General features: G+C 48.6%; 1 protein-coding gene across 2 annotated transcripts in view; it reads left to right on the top strand.

Annotated features, from left to right (window-relative positions):
- PRKCA (protein kinase C alpha) overlaps positions 1 to 20,849 on the top strand; it is a 358,338-nt gene that overhangs the window by 319,537 nt on the left and 17,952 nt on the right. For both annotated transcript variants that reach the window (XM_015235211.3, XM_072939443.1), the window contains 3 exons: positions 12,896 to 12,976; positions 19,251 to 19,358; positions 20,285 to 20,425. In XM_015235211.3, coding sequence (XP_015090697.1) covers positions 12,896 to 12,976; positions 19,251 to 19,358; positions 20,285 to 20,425 — 330 coding nt within the window. The remainder of the gene's footprint in view (positions 1 to 12,895; positions 12,977 to 19,250; positions 19,359 to 20,284; positions 20,426 to 20,849) is intronic.

The following is a 20,849-nucleotide window of genomic DNA, read 5'->3' as shown; positions in this document are numbered from 1 at the left end:
ACCATCCAGGTTCAGAGTTTCTGAATTTGCTCAGAGGTTGAAATAATCCTGTCGTCTGTGTAAATCTTCCTGTCAGGCAAGGACAAAACAATTATCTCAGACGGCATTTTCCTTAATAGGCAAAGTGAAGGCTTAAATCTTTATGGCTGTTTGTTCAAAAGCCTTGAAATGGATTAATGCTGCAGCCTCTCCTTAACCAGTGAAGATGAGCCAAGGCGGAACATGGCACTAACACGCGAGTGTGGAGTTGAGGTGGACGCCCACGAAAGGGGCTCTAATCAGAAACTGACATGAAGCTGACATGAAGGGGACTCTGCTTTGACATAGAAAGAATCATTCGAGGTCAGTGAGAGTCCTTGAGAAAGCCGAACAAAAGCTTCTTCTGGATTTAATCCCCTGCCTGAAAGTCAGTTATTTTGGGCGGGCGAGATCCAATCACAAGTCAAGTATCTCCCAGCAGCCAAGAAGCAGACTCTGAATATGAGCGTTGCCCACTGTTGTCTGGGAGAGGGGAGAGCAGCAGCGAAAGTGTTTGCCCTCTGCCAGCCCTCCTGCTGCAGCGGGACCGATGCTCTTTGAAAGTGGACGGGGTAGAATCCTCCCGGGCAGACTTACCCCGGCAGGGGTCCCATTAGACCACAGGTGGAGGGTGTCACCCATCACGTAGGGACTGTCTACTCCGTACCAAGCCCTCTGAACTCGTCTTCTGATTTGTCCCACTCTATACACGAGCAGAGGTTACACGATTTGCTCTACATCCCACCGCTGGTAAGAGGCAGAGGTGGAACTTGGACCCGACACATCCTGACCACAGACTTTATGTATTCTTTCCACATGTTGCATCATCTCCAGAGATATGAGAAAACCCCTTGAGGGAAGGAGCAGTTAAAAATGAGCACTGAGATGTTATAGACCATTCTTTCTTTAACGTCTTCTAGGAGAAAATGGACATGCATGCATCTGAACTGGAATCAGGGGTCTGAGTCACGATCAGATCCTTTCATCTCTGATGCAGTGAGTGAGGATTGGATTCTAGCTGCTAATACTGGCCAGATCACTCAGAAGCCAGAGCGAGCCAGCAACTCTTAAGCCCCTCTCCCTGAGGTGACATCAGTCAGTCAGGCGTCCTCCAAGTGCCTACCAAGTGTCCAGGCATGCTCAGCAGGAAAGGGGGGCCTAAGGGGAAGGGCTGGGGCTGGGGCTGGAGCCAGTTAGAAGTGGGCCATGGCGGCCCAGGAGAGACGTGAGTTTAGAGAGGGGGATGAGACAGTATTCCCCTTGGCGGTGACAGATGGCACTCCACCAGGGCTAAAATCACAGGGGGAGAAGTTTGCGGGCGAGCTTGCCGCCCCCGCTGCCAGCTGGCCATAAACAGATGTGCAAACTCGTCACCCGGTGTTGGGGGCTGGATGAGTCCAGAGAGCTGGGGACCTCTCCCAGGGGGTCCTGGTCTCTCCTCCCAGCCCTGTGGGAATGCCAGCCTAGTGTTGCCCTTGACGGCAGCCAGAAGATTGCGTTTTTATGTAAATGTGCCTAATTGTTCAAAGTTGCTCTAGTATATATTAAGAGAAATGCAGGCAGATGAGATTCAGCCAAAGGGCCATCAGCTGTGACCTCTTTCCTGGAAAGGGTCATGGGTCACCTGTGAGGGGAAGTCGCATATTAAGGATGGGAGGAAAAATAGAAGACCAAGGGATGTCCAGACAGGGAGGAGAGCTCCGTGCAGGGAGCTGGAGAGTCTTGGATACCCAGAAAGGTAAGTGTTCATGACTTTGAAGGTGGCAGGGCTGCAGAGCGCAAGGAGGTGAGGGGGTGGATCTGACCACAAGACTTCAGCGGTCCCTGAGAGCAGTGTCAGTAACCACGGAGCAGAAGCCAGACAGCATGGAGTTAAGTGCAAGCTTCAGCAGCCAGGCTGAGGGATTCTATGGGCAATGGGAGGGGGGGATGTGAGCAGTCACTCAGGGAGGGCAAGAGGAGGGAAGCTGAATTTAAGCTGCAGAAACCTGAGAATATTTCTAGGCTGAAGGGAAAATGCTCAGAGAGAATATGAATGAATGAATAAATGAATGAGTATACTGCATGCCAGGAAGGGACGGGAGTAGGGAGACCCTTCCTCCTCAGGTGCAGGGGGCCAGGGAGGTCAGGGTGGCAGGGGAGCTGCAGTCATCCTTACTGGCTGGCCTGCATCTTCAGAGAGTGAGATGCGGGGTGCGGACCTGGGGGTAAGATGCTGGAGCAGGGAGAATGGGGGTTGCTCAGGGCTGGGGCCTCTCCGGGCGAGGCCAGATGCTTCAGAGAGTCTCCTGGACGTGACTGACCAGATAGTGGGACTAGTGAGTGAGGCAGGAAGGGGGCCGGGTGTCCATCAGAATGGGAGAACTGAAGTCCTAAAGAGGTAATTTGTTTTGTCTAGGGGTGGGGGTGGATGAGGGTGAGAGAGGGTAGGGCATTGGCATGGGGGCTGGGGAGGGGGTTTATTTCTGAATGAGGCATCCTGGAGAAGCTGAGGTCTTCCCAGTGGCCCAAGACCCTTTGGGGTCTGGCCTCCTCTCCTTCCCTGACCTCACCTCCCCCACCCCCATCTCCCGAGACCAGCTGCCCTGGCTTCTCTACCCGCCACTCCGCACCCCTCCCACCGCCCGCTGAAACTTGCCACACTCTCTCCATCCTCGGGGCCTTTGCTCTTCTCTTCCCCTCAACATGGGATGTCCTCCCCTGGGTGTCAGCGTGCTCCCTCCTCCACCTCCTTGAAGCCTTAGCTCAGATGTCACCTCAGGGAGGTCACCTTTCCTGGCAACTCTATTTAAAACTGCAAACCTCAGCCCCGACCCTGGCACTCCTGACCCCCTGTCCCGGGTCTCCTTCCGTGGCTCACGTCATGTACTCAAGTATTTACTTCTTTCTTATCTGTCCCTCCCACAGGGCAGAATCTTTGTCTTTTTGCTCACTGATGGGCCCCTACCCCAGGGTCTGGCACAGGCTGTATCTGGGATGAACGGGTACTGCACACTGCCTTCCTGGGTGTGACGGTGGCAGAGGAGATGTTACAGTGGAACCGAGCTGAAGGCTGTGGCATTGAAGGGTCAGGGACTCTGAAGGCAGGAATTGGATGGGTGATCCCCCGGCCACTGCTGGGGAGAGGCTGATGGCAGGGGATGGAGTGCAGAGAATGGCTCTGCGCCTGCCCTCACCCACTGGAGAAAGCCATGTGCCGTGGGCCCTGGGCGTCTGAAGGTTGATGGGAGATCAGCTCGGAACCCCAAGACAGCCCAAAGTGCCAAAATATTGACATACCCGGAGACTTCCTGACCTTTGGGGAAAGGATTGTAGAGGTGGGTAGAGAATAAAAGAGGATCTGAAAGTTAAATGAGAAAAGGACTCATTTGGTGCACACAGCCTGGCAGTCAGGCAGTAAATTAGCACTTGCCAAACGAGAGGAAAGGGGGGAAATGAGATGGAGAGAAAGGGAGAGAGAAGCCAATCAGGGCCAGCGGTGGCTCCTCTGAGATCGGCTTCCGAGCCCCACAGACCCCACACCCACCCAGCGCAGGCGGGAGCAGAGAACACACTTGATTAAAGAAAGAGAATGATAAACCAAAAGGCGGCTTTCTTTCTATCAAAGGCCAATTTCGCTCTATGTAAGGTCACGGTCCAATGAGTCCAGCATTGCAAGAGAAAATGAAGCAGCCACTTTCCCTCCAAGAAATATTTAAAGAGCCAAGGCCAGGCATTTGGCAGCAGTGGGGTTGAGGGGGTGGGTCTTCCTTAAATTATATATCTCTTCTCGAAATTATGTTGGTTATATTATCTCATATGTTTTATTGTCTGCCCGCGGCTCTTTCACTGTCTCATCATTCTCCTGGCCTCAGAGTTTAATGAGTTTAGCCCTGTTCTCTGGAGCATTTGGTACCTTCTGTGATATTGTGGTCCATGAGACAATTCCAGCCCATTCCGCCCCCTCCCAGGCCTTCCTCCGTGGATGGCCAGCTCCTTGTGGATTAGCTGCCCCTTTATAGATGCCTGCTGCGTGCAGCGCACCTCACTGACTTTGTTTAATCCTTTAGTCGGTTCTGCAAAATTGGTGTCATCAAGCCCCATTTTCCAGATAAGGAACCCAAGGTGCAGAGAGTCGTTAATTTTTCCCATGGCTCAAATTCAAGGCACATCTGATCTTTGAACCCAGGGCTGATCAGCTTTTCCCTGCAGCATCTGTGGTCCCCAGAGGAAGGCGCTGCAGGTGTCAGCTCAGCCGCTCCGTGGAGAAAGCCTCACTCCTCCCGGTGCAGGTGAGCTGCCTCCGCCCAGACCCGCTCCTTGGTTTCCGATCCCCGACGATGCACAGGACCGACTGTGTTTTAGAGCGGGAATCAGCAAACCTTTTCTGCTAAGGGCTGGAGAGTACACATTTTAGGCTTCGCCTTAATCTAAATTTTAGATGTTGCCAATTTGAGCAACTGTTCCTGCCAAAAGGCTCAAAAAGCTGACAGTCTTTTTTACATTTTTTCCTTTTGCGTTTGAAAATTTTAAAACCATGTTTAGCTCCTAGGCTGTACAAAACAGGAGTCAGGCTGGATTTGGCTGAAGTTTGCCGCCCCTAACTTGAGAGGGCTCCCCCTGGCCCTCCTCAGCCTTAGCTCTCCTTACAGGGTTGGGAGCTGGAGGGCCAGAGGGACATGCCCACCCGGGACCTGAGAGTTCCCTTCCAGGACCTGCATGGGCCTCTTCCATGTAGAAGAGGTGTGTGCATGCCTCTGCCTGATGGCGAATTCAGTGGATGGCCGTTGGCAAAGGACAGTGGGACGGAGCCTGGACACCCAGGCTGGGTTGCAGAAGGCTCGGAGATGTGAAGAGGGATTGGGAAGAGAAGGAGAGAGGGCCAGGGCTTCACATACTGGAATCTCAGGGGTCCGTGAATTCCCGGTTTTTGGGAAGGATTATAGACAGAATTATGTTTCCCTCAATTTGTATGTTGAAGGTAACCCCAGTGCAACTGTATATAGAGATAGGGCTTCCAAGGAGGTGATTAAGGCTAAGTGAGGTCGTTAGGGCGGGGCTCAATCACACAGGACCAATGTCCTTGCAATGAAGATGAAGAGGCACCGGGAGGGGGCCTCAGAGGAAAGGCCGGGTGAGGACACAGTGAGAAGGCTGCTACCTGCAACCAGGGGGAAAGGCCTCACCAGAAACCAGCCTGCCAGCATCTTGATCCCAGACTCTGAGTCTCCAGAACTGTGAGAAACAAATGTCTACTGTTGAAGCCACTCTGTGGTGCGCTGTTACGGCGGCCCGAGCAGACTGCTGGGGGAGGGTAGGCTTGTCAGGGTGGTCGGAAAAAATACGTTATGTTTAATAGTTGGTAGCTCAGTTTGTAACAAGCGTATTTAGACAAGTGGCATGTCGGCGTCTGTTCCTCTTGCCCCAGCGTCCTCCCCCGACCCCCAAGACCGGGATGGTGTCCTGGCTTTGGACCACGTGAATTCTGTTGCAAACCAAGATGCACATATTGTACATTTTCACAGTCAGCAGCAGCATCACTCTTATCAAGCAGAACAGGAAGGAGGAGTGAATAAAGGTCTCTGAGGTCAGAGGCAGTTCCTCAGATGTCCCGTTCCTGGCTCTGGCTCACACAGAGTGGGCGCCACTGAATCCTGGCCCTGCCGCGTTCCTTCTGTGGTCACTGGGCGTGAGCTCGCCCGCCCCCAGGGTAGAGAGGAGGGGTGCCCAGCACCGTGCGGCTTGGGTGGGATTCCAACTTGGCCTCTATACCTGTTAGCATCACACCCCCAGTGTGTCTCGCTATTAAGGAGGTTATTGAAACATATCAGGTTGGGAGGAAATTATCTAAAGAGTTATTTCATTTTTTTTTAATGTAACGAGAAATTATAGACGTTAGTCAGGCAGTGGGGTAACCTGTCTATTGAGATGGTGTTTTCCCAGCCCCGGTCGTTTCATTGTCACCTTCCTGACTTCTTCCGTGACGAGCAAATGTTGCAGAGAAGCTGGAGAGAGATTAACCCAAGTAAGAGATTAGAGCTTTTGCACAAGGACTTGAAATAGAAATGCTTTCTCACCCAGTAAATCAGTGTGATTAATGCCTCATCTGAGGATCAGGGACAGTCACATTCCAACTTGGCTGGTGCACGTTCCAGAATCAGGGAAACACCAGGTGCAGGGGCCATCTTTCTGCCTGATCAGAAGGCTGGCAGTTTATTCAGAATTTTACCTGTGGCTCCTTCAGCCACCTTGGAAGACAATTTGGCAGTTTTTTACAAAGCTACACATAGTCTTTACCATACGATCCAGCATTTGTGCTCCTAAGTATTTACCCAAATGCCAGATGAATTGAAACCTTACGTCCACACAAAAACCTGCATACGGATGTCCGTAGTATCTTTATTCATGATCGCCAAAATTTGGCAGCCACCAAGATGTCCTTCAGTAGGTGAGAGGACAGAGAAACTGAGATACATCTGAACAGTGGAATATTAAATCAGCACTAGAAAGCAATGAACTCTCCAGCCATGAAAAGACGTGGAGAAAACCTCAGTACAGATTACTAAGTCAGAGAAGTACAACCTGGAGAGATGGTATGAGTCCAACTGTGAACATTCTGGAAAAGGCAAAACTAGGAAGACCAAAAAAAAAAATTAGAAGGCAGAGCGTAATGAAACTACTATGTATATTAATGGTACGGCATTGGGCACATATCATGATACGTTTTCAAAAACCCATAGAACGCCAAGAGTGAACCCTCATGCGAACTCTGGACTCTGCGCGATAACAATGTGTCAGTGCACGTTCATCATTTGTAACTAAGGTACCACCGTGGTGTGTTGTACTTGGTGGGGGTGGAGAGGGAGGAAGGCGTGTATGGGAACTCTGTAGGTTGCACTCAATTTTGCCGTGAACCTGAAACTTCTCTTTAAAACTATCTATTAATTAAAAAAAAAAAATACAGCCTGTGTGGTCTTTCCCTGCCACAAGAAGGTCTGGGGTAGAACTGGGAACATGGTCTGTAACCACCAGGCTTTGAGCTCTGCTTCTCCCATTCTCTCCTCCCTTCAACTTTGTGTTTTTCATTTCTTCCTTCCTTTTATTTTTCTCTTTTGTGTTAATTGCTATTTAAAACCTGTGTCAATAATTATAAACCATCTTTGTACCGTTTGATCCTCTTGTCACCTTTGAGGGGAGCAGCCTACACTTTACACCGTCCTGCTGTTTGCCTTCCATCCTCGGGGTATAAAGTGAACAACCGTGAAGGCACAAGGGGTGGTTGCTATGAATAGATCTTAAAGCACTTTCATTACCTTTGGCAAAGTCATCTTCTGTTCGCTCCATCCTAGATAGAGCCACGATTTTTGTCTAAATAGAAAATATATAGTTTGGAGTCCAGACTTTCCATTCCCATCTGGTGGCAGTTTCTGGTTTTATTTTAATGCTTCTATTATGCATTTTGTCCGAAGATTTCAATTACTGCTGATATTTCTAAGATCCTTGATATGTAAGATCATATTTTAGTGTATTTATCCATCTTTGTCTCTTTCTCTTCAGTTAGGTTCCAGGATCTATGTGGCCCTGGGGTTGTGGGCCCGGAGCAGGGAGTGGAGGAGACGGTTAATGAACTCCAGGTCCCCAAACTGTCAGAACAGAACACCCAGAAAACACTCAGGCTTATCATCTTTCTTCCCAAATGGTGCTGTTTTGACATGTCCATGTCTCCACCAGGGACATGAAGAATGCTTCTAGTCTCCCATGTTCTCGCCTTGGGATGTTTTTCAAAACAACCATAATTTTTCCATTAAATTTTTTTTTTTTGATGAAAGGAAGAAATAGTCTTTGTTTCCCTGAGACAGTAAGAGGCCTTGAACAGGTTTTATGCGTAAAAGCTGGTGTTATTTTGTAATGCAGCCTGCAAAGGGCCTTCTGCAGTCAGACCATTTATTTTAGAGGGGGCTCGGGGTTGGGGCGGTCAGTGAGTAAACACAGTGTGAAAGGGAAGAGCAGAGCAGCCCAGTGCAGCCCAGCGTGGGAGCGCGGGCCTCCTCGCACACGTTAGTCTCACGGGGTCCTTTATGACAAAGCCTTCAAAGCCAGGCTTCCGGATTGAAGTGGGCATCTTGGCTGTTTTGACCCAATTAAGCATTTGAACCCCTTTTTGGCACGAGTCACTTCAACTGGGCCAGTTCCCACCCAGTTCCCACCGTAGCTGTCCAGGGAACCACAGCAAGAGCCGATGAAACTTCAGTTTAGAAAAATGGTCCAAATTGTGGATGCCAAAGCCAGATGACCAGGGTTTCATCCCGGCTCTGCCACTTACTAGCTGTGTAGCCTTAGGGCAAACTACATAACCTCTCTGTACCCCGTTTCCTCATCTTTGAAGTGGAATGCTCCCACCCCACTGAGGTCTCGTGGGGGCTACGTGAGCTAATGGAGCGAAAGAACCTGGCACTTCCTGAAAGTCGTGATGGTGACGTTGGTTACAGTCAGTGTTAACGATTTCCAGGGGCACCTTAGGCCTTACCACGCTGCCCCCAGGTTCTTCAGAAAAGCTGCTGAAGCCTCGTCTGCTTCGGGAGGCCTCAGAGTGTGTAGCCCTGGCAGAAAGTGGAAGGGTGGGTGGCCCTGGAGCGACATCCTTCCAGCTGCTGTAGGCCTTTGGCCTCATAAGAGACCAGAAGCTGCCCTCCGCCCCCTTCATCCCTGGTCCTGTGCCCGGGCTGGAAGAAAGCTCATTCATATCTCACTTTTACAAGACAGGCAGCCATTTGTAACATCCTGACATCCCCCCAGGGCAGTTGGCTCCTGGAAGTATAATAATAATGATCATAATGACAAACAGCAGTGAAACTGAATGACAGTGGCCCCGTTGGGGGGTCTGTCTCTGAAGCGAAAGTTCAGCCTTCCATGTGCCACAGGGAGGTCGGCCAGCTCGAGCCCTCTTTGCCAAGCCTGGCTCTCCTTCTGTGAGTTTCTCTGCAGTGGGAACCAGATTGCCGTGGCGCCCCTTGCCTGGGGCTGCAGGATGTCAGGCATCTTCCAGGCGTGGCTGCAAGTTTCCAAGTGCCAGAGACACCTGCTCCTGTCCCCATCGGGAACAGGCACAGGAGAGCCTCCCCATCCATTCTGTGGTCCCTGAGCCCTGTCTTTAGCCTAAAGCTGCCTCCCTAGGCCAACGAGAGCTGGGGAACTAGAGTGCGTTGTAGGGGCCAGTGGAACTCAGACCATCTAGACCAGCACTGTCCAACAGAAATTTTAAAATTCAAAGCCAAAACTGCATTTAAACAGCCACATTTTTTAAGTTAAAAAAGAAACAGGTGCAATTAATTTTAATATATTTCATTTAACCCAGTATATCCAAAATGCAAAATTATCAGTGAGTTATTCTGCATATTTTGATACTAAGTTTTCCGACTCAAATGTGTATTTTACACCCAAAGCACATCTCCATTTGCACTAGCCACCTTTCCAAGGCTTGTAGCCACATGTGGCTTTAGTAACTACTGTATTGGATGCTGCAGGTCTAGAGAGCTCACAAGACACAGTGTAACCAACATCCTAAATCAGGTGCATTGAAATGTTTCTCTTTGGTGGGGCTCTCTAACACTGTTCCCCTTTTGCAGTGAGGTTTTGGGTAATTTGGAGGTATTTATTAATAGTAGCAGATCATTGAGGGGAAGTATGCTTCGTTCTAAACATGAATTATATGCAGTGGTGAGGTTGCACCCTATCCCCTGTACCTTAGGTCTCTGAATTTTCTCCTTTCATTCAGTGCACAAGGCAGGGGTGATAGACTATGAACTTCCCCAGGAGGAAGTGCTCCGGCCCAATTCTAGATCTCATCCCATTATTAACAGGTGAAGGCATCACGATGTTCAGAGGGACTTTGTAGTTTCGATGCAGAGCTGGCAGTCTGTAGGGGTTGACGAACGCCGTCACCAAGGAACACGAGCCACTGGCCCTTGGCCTTTTGCTTTTGTAAGCCTGGGAGGGGAAGGAGCAGGTGTGATCAGCACCAGTCAGGAGAGCGGAACACTGTGGAAATGGAACATGAGAAGCAAGTTGGACCAAGACTGACAGAGTCAAAACAAACAAACACTTCAGGTGGCCATGACTCTTTGGATTTGTGAATCATTCTGACCGGAAACACGGTTTCCACACCCTTGACTTCTGACAGCTCTCCAAACTCAGTGGGGCACCTTCCACTACCAGAGCAGAGAGGGGTCTGGGCAGTAAGACAAATATGTGTAGAAATGGTGCCTCAGCTCAGCCTGTGTTAAAAGCAAACTAACTAAAGTAGAGCAACAAGGTTTTACTGTATAGCATAGGAAACTATATTTAATATCTTGTAATAAACTATAATGCAAAAGAATCAGAAAAATATAGATATATACATGTATATATAGATAACCAAATCACTTTGCTGTACACCTGATACTGACATCATATTGTAAATCACCTGCGCTTCAATTTTTTTAAAACATTAAGAAAAACTAAACCACTGATTAATGAAAACAGATGGCAGGGACTGGTTTTAATATAGTTACAAGAACAAGTTTCATTCAAGTGCTTTTGAAATACGAGTTACAACCAACTGAAATGATTTCACATCTCATGAAACGAACCCTCAGAGCCCTTTGATTTATGTTTTGTTAATCCCAAGGTGAGTAATTCCATGTATTTGAAAGCCATACATTGTATTTTTAAAACAAATACGTCAATATTCAGAGCACGACTTATTACTTGATTGGCTTCGGGCAAGTTTCTTAAGCCTTTTCCACCTCAGTTCTGCTGCCTGTAAAATGAGAATAATAATGATTTCTGCCTCATTGGATTACACCTAATGTGTGTAGAGTGATATATCGTAGGTGCTTGGCAAGTGCACCTTTACTCTCCCAAGGAGAATTTCTGTTGTTCTTCTACTTGGCCCAGGTAGGCTTTGAGGCAGTGATGTCTTGTCTGGGAACTGGAATGCCTTCCATCATTTCATGTCATTAGGGAATAAATTAGAGCCTCGTTTTGTTAAGGCTTCTGGGGCTTTTCTTGTGTGTACTTTCCAAGTGTTAAGAAAAGAACAAATGTAGTTTTCAAAAGAAATTAAGGCCTCTTTGTAGGTTCCTCTGGCAATCCTTTTCTTGTCAAGGAAACGAGCTATCAAGCTTCCAAATTCAAACATGTACCCCTTGTTCCCGCCCGCACGGAGGCAAGTCCGGGGAACGTGTACTTCCCGTGCCATCGGGAGAGATGATAGTGATACGTTAAAGGAATGGAGATGGGCAGACATTCGGGAAGTTAGCTTATGTCCCAGGACATTTAACTAGACATAGTGAGCCATTTAACAAAATACCCTGGAACTTTCCAAAGTCCAGTTTGTATGCAAGATGGCAGAATGGTTGCGCTGAGCACCTGTCAGTATGTCCTTCCCATGAATCCTGGGGCATGATCCATAGGTCTGGAAATTGTCTGCCAGCGAAGCCAGTGTGGAAATAAACCACGCCACACTTAGAAACCAAAGTCAGTATCACCGTCTTCCACAAGGAGAGGTTATAGAATCACGCTGGTACTTCTGATGGTCACAGAGGTTGAGGAGGGAACACAGGGGAAGGTCCCCATGGACCCATCACCCAGCTTGACCGGCTGCCTGCACTTTGCCAACTTATTTCGTCTCGACCTCCCCCACCCATTTTCCTGATGCATTTAAAACAAATCTAAGATATCCTGTCATTTAACCCATGAGTACTTCATCTCTAACTGAAAAGGACACTTTGGAACCAATCACCGTATTGTTTATCCCATGTAACTATATTAGCAATAATCCCTCAGTCTCATCAAGTGTTAAGACCAAAGTGAAGTAAGCCAGAAAGAGAAAGAAAAATACCATATGGTGTCACTTATATATGGAATCTAATAGAAGGACGCAAATGAACTTATTTATAAAACAGAAACAGGCTCACAGACATAGAAAACAAACTTACGGTTACCAGGGTGGGAAAGGGGAGGGGTAGGGGTAAACTGGGAGTTCGGAATTTACAGATACACACTACTACATATAAACTAGATGAACAACAAGGCCCTGCCGTACAGCACAGGGAACTATACTCCATACCTTGTAACGGCCTATAATGAAAAAGAATTATGGAAAGGAGTATGTGTGTATGTATAACTGAATCACTATGCTGTGGACCCGAAATTAACACACCATAGTGAACCAACTATATACCTCAATAAAAAAAAAATCAAAAATTAAGACCGCATTTTAATTTTCACCATGTCTTTTTACAGTTGATTGGTTTGAATCAAGATTCAGATGAGGTCCAGATACTCCATTTGATTATCATGTTTTATGTCTCTTTTTAAAACATTTTGAAACTTCAGTCCTTCCACAGATGTTTTCGTACCTGTCGTGCGACACGAGGAAACTAGAATTTTTCCTTCAGTCATTCCTCCTCCTCCTCCTCTTGGTCGTCATCATCATCATCATCATCACGTTTATTGCTTCCAGCAAAACTCTATTGCATGGTTTGATCATCTTATTTCATCAGACCTTTGCGCTGAATGACCTCTGGCTTTTTCCAAGAATTAAATCCACCTCAGTGCCCAAATATTTTTCACCCAGGAAGATAATTCAGTCTACCTTCCAACAGTGCGGTGGCATCTCCAGGTGGATTCGGAAGAGGGGTCCCAAAGCAGGTTTCAAGCAGTGAATCACGGGGCGGGTAGTTCTCCATGCGTCTGATTGGAAGGGCCCTCTTCAAAACTCAAGGACACATGTTGCAGCATCACCTCGTGTGCATGAACTGAGTGTGTAAATGCCTGCATGCTTGACTTACCTGTTCCAACACAAGCTTTTTGATTGGCCACTAAATGTGTAATTGGTGTGTTTGTTTTCACACAGATAATCGCTTATCAGCCATATGGGAAATCCGTGGACTGGTGGGCCTATGGCGTCCTGTTATATGAAATGCTGGCTGGGCAGGTAATGTTTCACTGGGTTTTCGTGTTTCTATTTGCCATACGCCGTGAAGACTTCGGCTGTGTTGGAACTGTGCTAGCCGGGCCTGGCAGTGTGGTGTGTCTGATGCTGGTCTGAATGTCCTGATCCAGGTGAAAGAGGGAGAAACTCCCCCTTGAGAGTGGATCATATTCAGTACGTACAAAAGTTACCTTCTAATCATGAAAACCCGAGTTGAAAGCTACGCCGTGGAGTGCAGACAGTGCAGCTTTCGCATCGTACGCACAAGCTCCCTGCACGTTGATGAGGACGGTGGCCTTTTCAGTTTTCAGCATCTCCGAACTGGGGTTGGGTCAGTGGTCACTGCAAGTTTCTCTGCAGAAGTTACCCCAGCTGCTGCCCATGTGTAAAGTCGGTTCTATTGTTAGGGGAAGAAGCCAGTTAAAGTGTTTAACAGCTTCTCCCATCTCCCCTTATCTCTCCCTTGGAAGCTCATTGTAACTTTTACAAAAGTCCAGTGAGGCTGAACTTCCAGTTGGAAAAAGGCAAATTAGGTTTCTCCTAGCAGTGTGACATGCGTCAGATAACCAAGTGCATTACTGCCTGACGTGGCTCTTTCTAATGTAACAGCCTTCATATCTTAATATCTGCATTTAGTAGGGTAAGTCACATTAGCTGCTTTGACAAACACTGCCCCCCCGCCGCCGCCACCCACCCAACTCTCAGTGCATTAACAACAGGAGAGTCTTTTACATTCTTGGCACAGTCCTAGGTGGGGGAGGGGGAGCACCGATCCCAGGATCATTCCAGGACCTGGGCTTCTTCCATCCATTGGCTCCAGCATCTTTTAGGACCTCAGACTCCTCTACTGCAGCCTCCTGAAGAGGGAGCAAGGGGAGAGTTGCTTGGAGTGTTGTAGGGGCCAGACCTGGAGGTGGCAGGCGTCTCTCCCGTCTGTGTCCCACCGGCCCCACAGCCCCGCTGAGACACAAGCGGCTGGGAAGTACGTGCTGTGTACTTGTGAGCTCAGCACGGAGAAGCAGGTGTGCTGAGCATCCGTCGGATCTCTGCCGATATTCCCTACAAAGGATTCCGTTGTCGGCGGCTTTTCATAACTCCCAGCGCTCAGGTCGGCCAGAGTGTGTGATGCTCCATGGCTAAGAGTCCTCGTAAGAGAGGTTGGAAAAGAGTCCCCAGGTTGAGCAGCCGAACTGCCCTCAAAGAAATCTTTGAATCTTTGCTCCTGAAAAAAAGTCACACTTTCTGACATGTTACATCCGTTGACTCATCCGTTATTCATTCAGTGCATCTTTATTGAATGTGCACGGTGATGCCTGTGAGCAATACAGACAAAGATCCTTGCCTTCATGAAGCTTACATTCTAGAGAAAGAGAGTAGACAGTTTAGATGAGGAAAATGCGTGCGTTCATCCCTCGGTACCTGCAGCAACTGGTGCTGGGACCCCCTCCACAGATACCAGATTCCTTGGAGGCTCAAGTCCCTTATATAAAACAGCGTAGCATATGCATTAACCTGTGCACATCCTCTAATATACTTTAAATCATCTCTCTATTACTTAATATGCCTCATGCAATGTAAATGCTATACACATGGTTGTAAGTCCAAATAGAAATGCCATGTAAGCATTTGCCAGTATGTGGGAAATTCAAGTTGTGCTTTTTAAAATGTTTTGGATTTTCAAAAAAAATTCTGATCAGTTGGTTGCCTGTAACAGTGATGAAGAAAAGTAACAAAGCAGGGAAAGAAGATGCTGTGTTGGAGGAGGGTTGAATTTTTAGCTAGGATGGCCAGGGAGGGCCTCGTGTAGAAAATGAAGTGAAGACCAGAAGTGTCAGGGCAAAGAGCATTCCAGACAAAGGGAATGGCAGGTGCAAAGGCCCTGGGGCAGAAGCATTCAGCTATGCTTAAGGAATGGAGAGGAAGCTACCAATGTGGCTGGAGCAGAGTGGCAGTAGGAGGCCTGAGGTCAGAGAAGAAGGAAGGGCACCAGGTCATGGGAGCCTAGAGATCATCCCAAGACCGTTGGCTTTCATCCTGGGTGGGGGACCCCTGGTGACCTCTCCGTTCTCTCTCTCATTATGTCTAACATCTTATAGGTATTAAAGCAGTCTTTTTGGTATTGAAAGGTAGTAGGTTCTACCTAAATTTGGTCTTTATTTCTCAATGATGTTAAGACTCGCTGTTTTTTTTTTTAAATTATTTTTATATGATTTATTTAGGTTTTTTCCCCTCCCAGTGAATCATTCTTCTTAGGCTAAATACCTCCTCAATTTGTAAACACAGAAAAGCAGGTTACATAGAACCATCGTCAGTGAGACAGTAGCTGGGAAAACACAAGTTGCCTACTCCTGAAGTTAATTTCCCCTCTTTCGAATTTTGACAATAAAATGTGACTGAATTGTTGGCCCCTCCCTGGGAGCTCTGCTGTTCTCGGAGGCACACAAAAAAAGCTGATTTCCCCTCCTTGATCCCACTAGAATGCTCTGACTCTTGAGCCCAGAAAACAAACCCTGCTTTCATTAAGGATCACATCTGCATATGCCAACAAGCGGAGCTGTTTCCAAGGGCCCTTTACAAGATGGAAAATGAGCCGGCAGGAGACTGGAACCCAGGCCTGCAGCACAGTCACCCCCACCGCACCCTCCGCCCCGGCCTCCCTCCCTCCCTCCCTCCACAGGCCTTCCTGGGACTTCATTCCCTGGGGGGGAGCCCAGGAAATGCCGCACTCCTGCAGGGACATCCCTTTTGGGGTGCATTTTCAAGTCCTGCCTCATTTGCAGACCGTCCCTTAGGTCCTGGACTTGAAGATTCCTGCACCCAGTGGTTCCTTAAAAACACCCTGGCATGTTTTCATTAGTTCCCAGCCAGTTTCTCAGTCAGCCTGCCTTATATGATCCCTTCAGGTTTTCGTGATCTCTGTTTAAAACACTGACACTCTTTAATTATGACATTTTAAAGGCATCCCACATTCAGGCACAATCATGGTTCCTCTAAATCTAAATCCTGCCACGGACAGTTTTTCCATTTCAGAATCCCCCTCCTTATCTTCCTCTCTGACTCCTCAGTGCACACACAAACGTCTTCCCGGGCCATGACTCAGCCCAGAAAGAATAACGAAGGCTCAGGGACTGTTACCCACGGCCCCCCGAAGCTGCAGGAGCCCCCCCAGGCCCAGCAGAGGAAAGGGGCGCTGTTATGGAAAAGGAAGATTAATTTTAAAGTTGTTGTCAGGGTTGTGGTCTAAATGTGTCCTCTTTCATCACAGAGGGCTGAAGATGAGCAGAAGAGGAAAAAAAAAGATAGTTTATTGCAATTTTCTTCTCATTTGGTTTATTTATTGTCAGCAGACAAGGGGACAGTTAAGTATAAAGCAGCCTGAGTCTTCCTTCAGTTCCTGGATTGCTTGACAAATATGATTACTTGCAGGCATAAACAGTATTTACCCGGCCCTCTAATGAGCGTCTTGCAGCTCAGAGCGTTCCCGGGCATCCATCATAAAGGGACCGGCCTTCTCCTCTTTATGTGCCTTTCTGCCGGGGCTGTTTGTGTGTTGTCTTCATTCCTGATGGATCGGTAATGGGTCCCTTATCCCAGAACTTCAGCCGAAAGTGTCCTTGGGTGCCCTCGCACCCCTCCCCCTGGTCATCGGTGATCTGCACGTAAACACGGCAGGGAAGTGATTTAGGAAGCATTTTGGGAAGAGTGAAGAACCATCACCCCTCAACCTGTTTAAAATCCACAAATTACACATCACTAAGGAAGACACCCCTGGTTCAGAAATTTTTTACACTGAGCCAAGTCTATCGCTAACAGGGAACTTAGCTTGAAACACTGAGTCCAGATTGGTGGGAATCTAGAACGAATCATAGGGACTGGGGGGTGGGGAAGGGAGGCAATCCGAAATGGTCCTGTACTGAAGACCTCCATCCTACATCACCCCCTGTGGTCCCCAGGCTCAGGAGCTGGAAGTGAATGTAATGGTCACACTTCACCATTGACCTGCCTTCAACACCAGGGCCTGAGAGCAAGCGATTACCTGTCAGAATGCTCCAGGGGTGACCTGGAGAGATTTAACAAGAGCCGTAAAAATGTTCACATTCTTTGGTTGCATAAGCCCACACCTGGGAAATTAGTCCTAGGAACTAATTCGGAGAAGAAAACAAAAATGATACGTGCAGAGGTGTTTATAGCAGCATTCGTTATGAGAACACAGTGCTGGAAGCAGTTAGACATGTGCCCATGGACACATGAGTCAGTCTCTGGTGACGGCGTTAACCTGACTGGGAACACTGATAGCTACAGAGAAAATGTGTTGGCAACAGTCCGTGAAAAGCAAGAAACTCCAAATTATACAGTGTAACTGGAAAATAACTGCCTGTTTTTCGGGAGTCACATAACAGGTGTTCAGAAGAAGTAGGTGGATGCTACCAGGCAGAGAAGATGTGGCAGGATGGACAGTGGGACTGGCGTCTGCTGTAGTTCTTGGCGGGGTACAGCCCCACCCCCCACCCCTGCCTGTCCTGCTCTGCGCTCTGTCCGTGGGAGTGACACATCCCGCCAGTGACACAGCCTGCGCTCCCCAGTGGGGTGTCTGCCCCGCACTGGCTTGCCTTGTGGGCGCCCCAGGCGCCCTGTTTCTTCTGCCCAGGGAAGCTTACCTGGTCTTCGACTCTGGTCTGAGTCATTCACACCCCAGCCACTTTTAGATGTCAGCCACCTGAGTACTTTGACCAAATTAAACATTCTTTACACCAGGCACTTACAACTGGAAAAGAGACCTGTTTATTTATATGCCTAGACAAAAATAAATAGAAAGTAAGAGGCGCCAGCCCCGGTCTCCCATACCTGGTCCCCAGGTAGAGTTCTTTATGGACCCAGCCTCCTTCCCTCGGGTGGGTGTGGCTCCTGTGTGCTGATTCCACTCCCAGCTCCTATCCAGGGCTGGGGTTGGGAGGGAGGAAGAAGGCTGGAGGTCAGATGAACGGGTTGGAAAGACCTTGAGTGCTTGTAGGGAGGGTTCTGCTTGGTTCGGCTGCTCTCTCTTACTCAGGGCGAAATGCTGGATGTTGTCTTTGGTCCATGATGTCATTTAAAATTAAGCCAGGCACTGGCATTATCTGAGCCCTAACCATGTCAGCCAAAGTGACTGAGTCCTCTTTTCCAATGGAAGGAAAATCTAACAAGATTAAACTTAGGGGGAATCTCTATACAGGGCTGAGCCCCGGGTCTGCATGTCTCACGCTCAGCTCAAGGTTAGCCGAGCCAAAGAGGAATGTTAAGACATTTCCCATAAACCCACTTCTGCTGTGTGCCATCCCACCAAGGTGACAGGTAATTTGCTAGACCTCTGGGATTAAAGACGTGCTGGGGGATAAAGCTTAGAAAGCATCCTGAGCCCACCTCTTCCTCCTGAAGACCCTGATAGCCCACCCCCGCCCCCACCAAGGCAGTTCATCTGCCTTCTGACCAGGACCTCTAAGCACCCTTCACTGGGCACTTACTGGGCATAAGACGAAATATCAGGCTCAGATTCACCAGGGAGTCCCATTTTACAAATGGGAAAACTGTGTCTTAAAGAGTCACTTGCCTGTGGCCACCCAACTAGGAGGTGGTAAAGCTTGAATTCTGGTCCAGATCCACTTGACTTTAAAGCCATGACCTCCCATCGTGGCACCATGCCTCTCGCTCTCCATGTGGGCATCATAACCCAGTAGAAGCGGACAGAGGTGTCCAGTGGAAGCTAAGCTCTCTTCATTGCCTCTGTGCAGGCGTCAGGCCCCCTATAGAGCAGCTCCCCATTGCATCACAAGGGCCCTGGTGTGAATTCCTAGACCTGGGGCAGGGCAAGTCCTCTTCACCACCTCCTAGAGAATCCAAAGGCATTAGCACTCTCCACCCTCCCCCACCTTCTGAACCCAGGGCCCTCCGTAACCTCACTTGATCGTAATTAGATTTCTTTAACACATAATTACAAGAGTCTTGGACTGATTATAATTTATTTGCAAATCATTAAAAAGCATTACTCAAAAACATTTTCCCTCAAGATTGGTTTGGATTGCCCCAGGCATGATAATTAAAGGGACAGAGGGAAAAAATGAAAAACACACACAGCCGCCAACCTAACCAGAGATTCACGGAGCTAACCTGCAGCCCGTGGCGTGCAGAGAACCCCCGCTCTGTTTCTCCACACTGAATTGGATCTTCGGGGGCCGTGGTAATGAATGATGACTCAGCCTAGATATCTTCCCATCCCCATCCCTCTCTTTTCCGGGAACAGCCCCCATTTGATGGCGAAGATGAGGATGAGCTGTTTCAGTCCATCATGGAGCACAACGTTTCGTATCCAAAGTCCTTGTCCAAGGAGGCTGTCTCCATCTGCAAAGGCGTGAGTAGATCTGGCTTCCTTTTATAATAATGGACCGAGGGGGTCAACAGGGGAGATGGCTTCCCCACGCTTCTAAGAGAGATGGCGGAGGCACCACCTACCCACACCACTGGGTTTGAAATTAACTCGTCACCTGTGTTGTGACAGCGTCTACTTTTCCAAACCATGAATCTTTGATCGAGTCCAGGCGGTGAGTAGGCATCCGATGCTTGTTACAAAGCCTCCTACGTGATGCTGGCCTGTGATCCTTGCAGCACACACAGTTTTTAGTGATTGTGTGCCTTTTTATATACATCGTATAATATACATACAGAATGGCATTAGCTCTGAAACAGTGTTTAAAGATAGCTATTTAAATTCTTCTTGTGTTTGGCTGTGGGTCCAGATTGCTTCCCCATTTTCACAACAGGAAAATCACTATAGAAAGGCCCGCACTTCTTGTGTTTGTGAGTTGGCATCCCTCGGTGGGAGCCACTGAGTTTCTTGCTAGGCATCCTGCGACGCTGCCCAGGCGTCCCTTTTGGGGCTGGTGGCTGTTGGGGCTGGTGGCAAAGGACAAGAGGGAAAGCATTATCATCTGGCATTCCATTTTCCTCTTTTTTTTTCTTTTTTTTTTTTTCGGTGGATCCTTTGTTTTCCTTTCTTTTATCCCCCCAGCTTTATTGAGGTGTAATTGACAAATAAAATGGTAATATATTTATACAGCATGATGATTTGATATACGTATCAAGTCATACACGTATACATTGTGAAAGGATTCCCACAATGGAGTTAATACATCTACCTCACATCACCTTTTTTTTTTTTTTTTTTTTTTTGGTGAGAACGCTTAAGTTCTAGTCTCAGCAAATTTCAGTTATACAATACAGTATTGTCAACTCTGGTCACCACATTACCCATGAGATCCTCTTTCTCCTCCTTTCTAGCTGATGACCAAGCACCCCGGCAAGCGGCTGGGCTGTGGGCCGGAGGGAGAGAGGGACGTCCGGGAACACGCCTTCTTCCGGAGGATCGACTGGGAGAAGCTAGAGAACAGGGAGATCCAGCCGCCATTTAAGCCCAAAGTGGTGAGTCAGGGATGCGGCCTGTTGCCTGAGCCTGGTTTCCCCAAATCTCGGGGTATGGGGTCCCACCTACCCTTTTTTCTGGAGAGAGGAGGCTGGAGACCCCTGGCTTCTGCAGGCTGAAAAGAACGGCCAGGTACCAGCCTTGCTCCTGTGGTCTGAGCAGCAGGACTCCTGCTGACTTTGAAAGTAAGGGGGGCCTGTGGCCACCATGCCGTCCAGTAGGGCTACCGAGCGCCCCCAGCACGATGAGAGAACCAGGGCAGGCCTGCTTTGGGGATTGGACGTCGTGGCCTCGCACGCCCTGCAGAGCTGCGTTCCTTGCCCTGAGTCCTTGACAGGGCCTGTCCTTTGTCTTCAATTACCCTGGCTTTGCCTCACATGGATGGCAGCATAACTCAGTCTCAGCCAGCCCACCAGCGGGCCC

The sequence above is a fragment of the Vicugna pacos genome, chromosome 16, assembly GCF_048564905.1.
Source record: "Vicugna pacos chromosome 16, VicPac4, whole genome shotgun sequence".
In the NCBI taxonomy this organism is placed as follows: Eukaryota; Metazoa; Chordata; class Mammalia; order Artiodactyla; family Camelidae; genus Vicugna; species Vicugna pacos.
This window is presented reverse-complemented; position numbering and strand designations above follow the sequence as displayed.